At 39.9% G+C, this 10,000-nt stretch overlaps 2 protein-coding genes across 2 annotated transcripts in view; both read left to right on the top strand.

Annotated features, from left to right (window-relative positions):
* The window catches only part of meox2a (mesenchyme homeobox 2a), a 9,859-nt gene extending 2,401 nt beyond the window's left edge, over window positions 1-7,458 (top strand). The window contains exons 2-3 of the mRNA XM_084051948.1: window positions 3,413-3,582; window positions 5,553-7,458. Of these exons, the coding sequence (XP_083908074.1) occupies window positions 3,413-3,582; window positions 5,553-5,771 (389 nt within the window). The 3' untranslated portion in view covers window positions 5,772-7,458. The remainder of the gene's footprint in view (window positions 1-3,412; window positions 3,583-5,552) is intronic.
* A 1,442-nt stretch (window positions 7,459-8,900) lies between these two features.
* Window positions 8,901-10,000, top strand: part of agmo (alkylglycerol monooxygenase) — a gene marked incomplete at its 5' end in the record, with an annotated part of 46,665 nt that continues 45,565 nt past the window's right edge. Inside the window, one exon of the mRNA XM_084052261.1 lies at window positions 8,901-8,972. Within this exon, the coding sequence (XP_083908387.1) occupies window positions 8,901-8,972 (72 nt within the window). The remainder of the gene's footprint in view (window positions 8,973-10,000) is intronic.

Below are 10,000 nucleotides of genomic sequence, written 5' to 3' on the forward strand. Positions count from 1 at the left end.
CACCTTCCTGCTAATCACCGCAACATTTAAAAAACACATTCACCACAATAATCAATCACGGCATGACAAACTGCTAAGGTAGGGGCGAGGGAGATTTTGCATGGAAACAAGATACGAAAATGAGTGATCAGTTTTCTGGAAAGTGTGCTTGCCGTACTGTCCGTCTGTTTGCAGTATGTAGGCCCTCGCTACGGGGACTGAACCTGAGCTCTTTTTAAAAGCCTCGTTGTATACTGTACGTCACCTGGTCTTGGCTGTGTGTACACAGCACTTTACCACTGAGTGATATTTCCTTATACGATTAGTATTCACTCAGGATGCACATAGCCACATCAGACATCTATATGCTCTTTCATAGTCTGGTCACTCAGACGTGACTTTACAGGACCCCAGGGACATGTAAATAGCATTTCAGAGATTCATTCTTGAGTGACAGACTGTATAATGAGTCTGGGTACATTATTTTTATTTTGTAGAATAATTTAAGTTGGAACACCAAATATTGGGATAGGCAGGTAGCGTGCATGCAGCATTTTCCACATTTCAGCTTTTACGGTATTTTTGTATGTGGTTGGTATTGAAAAATGAAGGAGTCAAGGCACATGGTTCATAAGTATATCTTAAAATAATGGCCTTAATGATAGAACTTGACAGAGCTTTTCCTGCACTTGAGTGCCGTCATTTCTAATTCTTATAAGTATATTTTTGCTAAGCCTCCTGTCAAGACGCATCACGGTGCTGCAGTCCATTTGATTAACAAATTCAACACACCAACCTCTATTTCCTTTTCCCCTTTGTCAAATCGTTTGGAATGCAACCCCTGGCCCCCAAACCCCATTTCACTAATAACAATAGTTATTGCATGCTCATATGTGCCATGCTTTCTCTTAATGCTAACACCAATCATGCTGATTATTGAGACTATTTAGCTTTCTAACACAATCAGCTGTCTAAATATCCTACTCCTGCTAGTTCAATAAGATAGGCCACGATTTGGTTTCACCATCTGGCTTGGAAACTCTGAAAGCCAGGTGAAACTTAAAGTTGCATATCAAAACAATAACCCCCTTTAGTCAACTAAGTAGTTTCTCAATTTTCTTGGATTTAAGCTGGCTTGTTATTGTTGTTATTGTTATTGCTTAAATGGGGTTGGCCACCTTTGGCATTTGGGTGTTTTGTTTCTGTGGAACTTGTTAAATTTCAGTAGGCCATCTGAAGACAGCATGGGTGTGCAGGTCCTCTTTACTGAGCTGCAATTCACATGAACCAGCTCTTTAAGGGAGTGGCCATTCTTTATAAGTTACAAGAATATTCTGTGTGGAACAATAAAAAGAAGCTTGAAGTCTTCTTTTGTTGAAGCAGACACTTCTTTTGGACAGCAATAAAAAGGAGTGAGCAGAAATGGATGAGTCATTCAGTCATTCAGACACATTTTCTAAAATACATTTTGGAATAGAGTAGATACATCAGTACATTTAATGTCCTCCTCCTTGTATACACCTCAGAAACAATACATTGTCATTGTTATTTTCTGCTGAGGAAAATGGATTTTATTTACTTCAATAAATGAATGAAAAATTGTAAAATGTAACAAATCTTCAAGAAGGTACCTATACAGTATCTAAGCTGACCTAAACTATGCTCTGTTCATTTGGGAACCCTACATTAAATACCCTGTCTGAGCGCATGTATTTTTCTCCTATTATTCCTCCTTTTTAGTGGAGAGATGAAAGTTACAGAGGAGACCTAATTGCTGTGGTGTAGTGGCTGTGTCGTAAAAGCCTGCCACTCGTTTTAAACTCTGAGGCGGCTGGTCTCAAGCAGCTGGCTGTGTTATTCTTTTATCCTTCTTACACAATGTCTGTGTTTACCAGAGAGAGAGTAAATACATCTGAGTGCCTGTTTCAATCAGCCCAGCTCAGGGCCAGAACGCTGTTTGGACCGCTCCGCTGAAATTACAGGGAAGACAGTGTGAGGTCAAGGGGAAGCTGGACACTGGCTGTGGGTCAAGCAATGAGCCGCTTAATTTCAGGGGTTCTCTGTTTGGGGATTCCTGCAGTAGCTTAGGCATCGCTGCATCGTTCATCCTTGATTCTAACTACTCTGTACAAAATCCACAACAAATATAACTTTTGTTGAGCAGTTTAAATTTACCCGATGTTGTATAACCACTGCATAAAGTTTTTCCCCACTGCAAGAAAAATTGCAATATATATGATATATATATATATATATATATATATATATATATATATATATATGCCTCACTTTTTTTCTTTCACTAGACATGGACATTCATAATGAGAGATTTTACGTCAAGAAAAGAATCGTGTTTCTTGTGACGTGACTCTGCGTCTGACACAGCTTGTGAAACTGGCTCTGAACCCCAGGCCTATTTACAGTTTGGCCTTAAACAGGCCTGCTGGATTAACACACACTACAGAACATGGCCGCAGATGAATTAGCATGCAATCACGACTGCCTTCAAATACAATGTGCAACTGAAGCATGTCCAACACAGAAACCACAAGGCCTGCTCACAATAGGAACGTTTTGGAAACCAAATTAACGATACGTGTCTTCTTGGGAAAGATCGTGGAAAAACAAAAACAAAATGTATTTTTCTGAAGTGAGAATGATGTGTTCTTAGTTTTACTCATTTTATTATGTATACTTTATATTTTACTTAACAATACAGCGCAGTACAAAGGACCATTTTCCTTTTAATCTGTATACTTATTTCAAGCTATATGCCTTATTCTTAGCAATTTATCATTTCCTTCAGCATGCTATATAATACAAGTTTTAATTGTTTGCATGATGACTTTATTGACCCATAATGTTTTTAGAGACATTTGCCCACAACTTCCCAATTGTTATCAATTATTGAATGGAGCGTTGCAGTGCTGTCACTTGTGTTGCTGTTTTCAATACCTGCTATAAAGCCAAATCGGGCCAAAAGAAAGAAAACTTTGCGAATTGTAGTGAGTTGGCGGCTTGTTAGCCATAATAAGGAGACGCTTATAAATGCTGAAGTAAATAAACGGAGGAAACATATTTTACACATCCTGCAGAACTGTTTTGTTCCATATTAAAATGTTGGGGGTAGCAGCAGATTCCATTAAGACTAAGACAAATTAACTCCATGTTGGAAAATATATGAGCCAGCCTATTGTGAGAGTGCAGCTGCCAGAGTCAGACACATGTGTAGCCGCCTATGGGTCCTTCCAGCCGCTTAATATACGCCTGAACAATAAAGTCTGATTGGAGCTTTCCATTGTTTCTCTTACCTGATGTATTCCCGTCCTCTGCTTGACTTGCACCTGCCACACAGTACACTCATTTAATCATTATTTTCTTTGCATATAAATCTCCCCTGACTGGAAAAGAAACGTGTGGTGTTTGATTTCAGAGTCCCAGGATGGGAATTACAAATCAGATGTGAGCAAGCCCAGGAAGGAGAGGACGGCCTTCACCAAGGAGCAGATCCGAGAGCTGGAGGCAGAGTTTGCCCACCACAATTACCTGACCAGGCTAAGGCGCTACGAGATAGCCGTCAACCTCGACCTTACCGAGCGACAGGTATGTTCCTAACCATTGCTCCTGTGTTTCCATTGGGTTCACACATCATCAGGCCCCTATTAGCACATTAATGCCATGTTATGAAAACAGAGGGGGCCTCAAGACGAAGAAGAGGCTGTTCAGCCTGCTACTGTTTTTGTAACTTTGGTGCATGTGCTATTATGCACCAGCTATGTCTGCAGTGAAGGGACTATTATATTCCAGTTGTTCCTGTCTATTCTTCCAGGCAGGCCACGGTGAAGTCCTGAGAGAGGGGTTGAAGGAAATGCTGTCTAGCAAGTCACTTCCTCTCCTCTCTAGTCCTGCTTGTAGACATTAGTCTGAATGCGGGCAGACTGTTGTACAAGCAGGCAAAGACATGCAGTACAAATAATACGAGACAAATTGTGCGGGAAGGAAACACCCACGGTGTGTTGTCCTGACACCCTTTTGGTTTTGCAAGTCATACTTAGTTGACACTTTGCCAGTGATAGTTTGTAGTGAGGTTGAGATCCTGTATGGATTCGACATTAAGAAAAGACTGGAGTTAAAGAGTAACATTAGCATTGGATTTCAAATGTTACTTCAGTAACTCAATAACTGTTTCCCCCTGGGAGCTGTAGAGTTTTGACTTGTAATTTGTTTTAGCTCAGAGGTTGAATTATGTTTGTCAAGGCCCATGAGTCCCATGCAATCGGAGTATCTTATGTCACACTGAAATCAAAAGAAGTAACACTTACGCAACGAGTTAAGTAGATGTTATGAAGAACCAAACAGATCGAATTAGCTAATGAACCTAGATGAACCTTCAGACTAATACAAGTCTCAACTTACGGAACTCAAATAGACCACTATTCTTCGTCTCAAATTCAGTCACTATAATAATTACTCAGAGGAATTCTCACTGTACAATTTGCCTCAAAATGTATGCCATAATACCAACATTTACATTCTGTTTGAAGTATGAATATCCCTGCTGATAGCATAAGTAGGGATAATACACACATCAGCTCCGTGAAATCTCCTTGAATGCTTTTACACAGTAAAATCCAGAGTGTTAACTGGATTTTGCTGTGTACTCCCTGAATACATGGGAGTGAAAAGGCAATGCTTGCAGAATACAGATGTATTTTAAGGTTAGTCTACTTGGAGTAGTGGAACCTGGGTGGCCATGTTTTGGACCTCATTCCTCGACCAACCATTCCTGAAGTGAAAAATGACAGTGATATATCACCACAACAGAAGTCTCCTACAGTACTATACTGTAATGCAGTATGAGCCACCTGTGTCAGGACTGGAGGTGGTCAAAGGTTAAGTTAGGCACAAGAGTTGAGCTTATGCAAGTGTATTTTGCACCTGTCACCAGGACCTTGAGGGTCATAGGTTATCTTTCGGGATAAGGGCTTTACCAGTGGCCGTGGAAACGTGCCGTTCCCCTCTGACCCTTAAAAAAGCCCCCACCACCATGTCATAAAGACGATGTGATATCCAGCATGGCGCACGTTGCTGATGTTTAAGACAAACGTTTGTGCTGTCAACTGACTTCCTGACCATGTGATCTGTGGGGCCCCTTGGAATGACATTCCCCAAAAATAAACCCACACGACATGAGGGGAGTGAGCGAGTCCCCTCCCTTAAGCGCAGTGTCGACACTCGGAGAAGCACGGCCTCACTACGTGTAAACCGTTTTAAGCAACAGCTTAATCATCAATCTGAGAGACGTAAATACGGTTTAAGTTGTCGAGTCAGGAGAAAAGAGGTAGATGCCAAACAGCAGGTGGAACATCACATCAACACATAATTGCTGCTGTAGAAATAGCTGCCAAACATTTACAGTAGCTAGCTAGCTATCGAGTGTTAAGGTTACTGTTTACTCGATATTTGGTTTACTTGTGTTGTCTGAATATCGAAAGACGTGAAAAGCCATTGTGTCTACTTTCCCATTCAGACCTGTGTTTGACCACTTCATTTATGTCCATTTGACCCCCTAGGTCAAGGTGTGGTTTCAAAACAGGAGGATGAAGTGGAAGCGAGTGAAAGGAGGCCAGCAGGGGGCAGTAGCACGAGAGAAGGAACTGGGGAATGTGAAAAAGGGAACATTGCTGCCTTCCGAGTTCTCTGGCATTTCAGCCCTTCACCACTCCACAGACTCCTTAGCCAATGAGGACAGTCACGACAGCGACCAGAGTTCTGAGCATGCTCACTTATAATGCACGGACAACTGGCCACACCTTCTCAAAGTAGGCCTTGCCTCTGCCTCAGGAACGTCCTTAAAAGGATTGCTGTTTGCTGATTTGCCATCGTCATAAAGAGTACAACGATGCTAAATAAATGTACAAATGTAAAAAGGGATGATGTGTGTTACTTGATGTAATAAAGTCCAGAACATGGGCAGGCAAAAAGTCAATTTCATGAACAAAGTAGAATGTTGAAACACTGCAAAGTGGAAAAAAGCAATAAAGGCTTATTTTACAAATGCCAGAAACATGAATATTTGACTGTAATTCTAGTTTATGTAAATGTATTGCCTATAATATTTTGGATTCAATTCAAATTTGGTCAAAACATTTTGAACATTCCATGTTGTGTGTCTTACATTGAGAAGGACACAGGTTGATTTGCACTGTTAAACATTTGCCTCAATTGGTTTCTACTGTATGTAATGTAAATTACCATGTAATTGAGTTACTGATCAAATCAAGTGCCAGGAAAGTCAAATTTCGCCTACAGTACCTAATATATATTCTGTAAATAATCCTCAGTATTGTCTTACCTTAACAATAACTTCTTATCAAAACTATTCAACTCACTCAACAATAAACAATGGCAATGGTTCTTTAGTCAACACTTTTCTGCCTGAAGATTATATTTTATAAACACACCTGGAGTTCATCATTTATGAAAATAATTTGCAGATCATTTTTAGATCTATTAAAAGTGACCCTGCGGTACATTTAATTCCTGATGATTGCATAACTTCTCTATGTAACCCCACCCCATCTACTGTATCTGTCCATATGAATCCATGGTTATGTATGCACATAACGTGAACTGAGGCTGAAATGAATTATACATTACAGAGAGTGTAGAAAGCTGGCGATGGGGGTGCATGCTAAATTCACCTTCCTTCAGGCAGGGTCAGGACATTCTGCCAAGTCTCCACAAGAGAACCTGCAATGGATCATATTCTATTACAAAATCCAGTTGAAAATAATTTCATGGTTTGATCTCGTCTTTCACCACATTGTGAGTGTGCATTCTAATTAGCAGAAAAGGTTACAACGTGATTTTATTTTTCATACAAAAAGGTTCGCCTATATCCGCATTTCGGCCTATGCTGAAAAATAAGCCCCCAATATTTAATTCAGTTATTTACAATATTTCAATCACACACCTCTGACATTGATGTCTGATGAAGATCTTGTGAAATGTTATGAATGCAGTGCTGAATGTGTTTGATCTAAAATATTTGGGAATTCGAAGGCTAAAAAATACTGCTCTATATAGTCCCATAGCACTCTAAAGCAAAATGTACAGTATTTGGATTTAAGGGTAGGCTTGTAAGCCTTATTGAGAGATACTGAATCCTGCTTCATCAACACTACATCTTGTACTTGCTTGACCCTATAAGACCTACCTCGGTCAAAACAAACCCTTTTGGCTGGTATACACACTGCAGGGTGTCAAAGCCATAGTATTGGGGCAGGCTACTCAGATAATAAGGACACAATAAGACAGAGACAACAACTCAGATCTTAAAGTATGAGAAATTTTAAGTTTTCAAATACTGGAGTCAAAACTCATAATTCAATACAACAGAGAAATGTGATAGGTAAACAGCCTTGTCTGACTAACTAATGCCAGTGCTGCCGCCTCCTTAAATACAATACAGACAGAACATACAGAAACAAGAACAGACTAGAAATAATCTTATATTGCTAGTCCACCCTCTGACCCAAGTGTCATTTATAATGAGGGGGTTTGTGAAAACTATTCTATACAGCGTTTCTGGTCACTACAAGCAGCAAATACCTTTAACATAAAGTCCTTGCCCTCAAGAAGACTAGATGTAGCCTAGATCTCATCCATCTTCTCCACAACTATTTATGGAGAGTGGGTTATATTTGTATATTTGAGTTAATTTAAATGTTCACATGTCAGAATTCTTTGACTTGACACAGGTAAATTCAGGCAAACTGTGGTGCATAGGCTAATTTAAGACAACCTAAGGACAGGTGAAAAAATAAAACCTGTTGCAATTCTTTAGGCTATAACAATAGGCCTATTTTATCTTGTTTTTTTTTTGCTACCATGTTTGTTGTTTTCTTGTGGTATTCTCTCAGCAACGCATCTAAGAGCAACCTGCTCATTCACTGTAAACAGGGTATAAATAGCCTAGGACAGGTTCCTCATGGAACCTATAGCCTATAGGTTCCATGAGGTGATTATGTTATGAGAGTTTATGTTACCTGTCCTCCTGAGACCAGCCTATTGTTTCCTGGTCTCACCTTAATTATGGTTGCCCTAGTTGCAGGTGGGTAGACTTAAGATGGAAAGACACGCTCATTCGCTCACGATTTAACCACTTAAACCCCATCATAGGTATTGTGGGGAAAGCTTTCGCTCAAAATAGCCGATCCTCAAGCTCACGAGTCACAACGCGACGCGCCAGTCCAGGTCACAGGTGGGAAGACTGAACTTCTGTGCAGATAAGCAAATAATTCAAACAATGTTTTCGAGTGTATTTCTATGCAAGCAGTAACAAATATTGCACTTCACAGACAGTAATCTACTAATCTTTCATAAACAGATTTTCTTTCACCGATACCGATGCACTGATTTCATTGGAGGGTTGCACAGACAATGCTGCGCAAACTCTCGCGAGTTGAAACGACCGTTTACCAATTACTAAGGAATGCGAGTCTAAACAAAGTAGGTTACTGTCTGTCAGTCAATCTAGTGAACAGTAGGCTGACTAATAGTCTCTATGGTACACACAACCGATATGACCGCGCAAGGGCACTTTCGCCCTTTCTAACCCTTTCTAACCAAGAAAAGCCTACTCTACAGTACATTTCAAATATATTGTAGACATTGCAGCATAACGCAGTTGTTAGCCATTTAGAACTGTCCAGTGGAGGAACGACAGCCGACCAAGTTACAGTTTGAGTGAGTGACCCAGTCCTTGAGGCGACTGAAGGGCTGTGGTCCAAAGGGCGCGCGGCGCGTCGCACGCTCCCCATATAAGCAGCATTCCATTACCTACCGCATCAGATCAGACTGCAGGCGGCATGGCTCAAGTTCTGGATGCAGACACCCTGTCCAGGGGGGTTCGGTCCATGTTTTACATGGTTACGCCGAACGAGTCATCCTTTCAGCATGTGGAGGAAGTGCCGCTGTATGTACAGCAGGTGAGTGGGCTATACCTGGTTTCCTCCTCCAAATATGTTTTTATTTATTTATTAACTTATCTATTCCACCGTTTCCCAAACAGTGGGCCGGGAGCCATCTTTGGGTCGCAGAGTAAATATCTCATTTTTTCCATTTCCTACATAAAAAAAAAAAATCTAAAGAATTAAAAAAGTAAAAAAAAAAAATGAAAATAAATCACAACTTTTTATAAATTGAAGATAATTCCTACATTTACATCTCTCATAAATAAAAAGAAAAAATATAATAATGTGCATACATTTTTTTTAAAGTTTAAGAGGAAGTGAAAATAGGACCCTGGACCCTAGTGAAAATAGCAGATCTACAAGCTCACAAAGAATTGCTTTGAAGCATTATGAGCTTATAGATCTGCTATTTTCACTAGTTTCGGTCCGGGCAAACTTCTATTTCCTCTTTTGGGTCTTGAGCTAAAATGTTTGGGAACCACTGATGTAGACCAGTTAATTATACATAGATATGCCTAAAGGAGCTATTCTGCATGGCTACCCCTACACCAAAACAAATTATCATAATACTTAATTGAAAACACCTGTATAAAGAGAAGAAAAAAAAGTTTGTGGTAGTTTTACAACTTGATTTAATGTTATAGTGTCACACGTGTCTTTTATCATTACACTTGTCTGATAAAGGTTGGCTGGCATAAAAATCAACATGCTCCTAATAAAACACACTTTATTGGGTACATTAGGAAAAAGAACAATTACTCACTCAGCAGGAGACCTTATAACACCAAACCAAACCAAAATTAAACAACTTCTGTTTGGATTTTATGGTATTTACATTGCTGTTTACATGGGTGTGGCAAGGCTGTTTGTTGTTCAGAACTAGCCTATACTTAACACATTGTACCCTGCAAGAACAATTCCTTTATTACAGCAGGCCTAACCATAACACACACAAAAATCCCATATTTTGTTTTTGTTGTTCTTGGGGTTGTCAGCAGTTAAATTGTGTACAATGGCAATATTTTGAGTGTTTAAAAGTGTGT

The sequence above is a fragment of the Gymnoscopelus microlampas genome, assembly GCF_963454915.1.
Source record: "Gymnoscopelus microlampas genome assembly, chromosome: 3".
Classification (NCBI taxonomy): domain Eukaryota; kingdom Metazoa; phylum Chordata; class Actinopteri; order Myctophiformes; family Myctophidae; genus Gymnoscopelus; species Gymnoscopelus microlampas.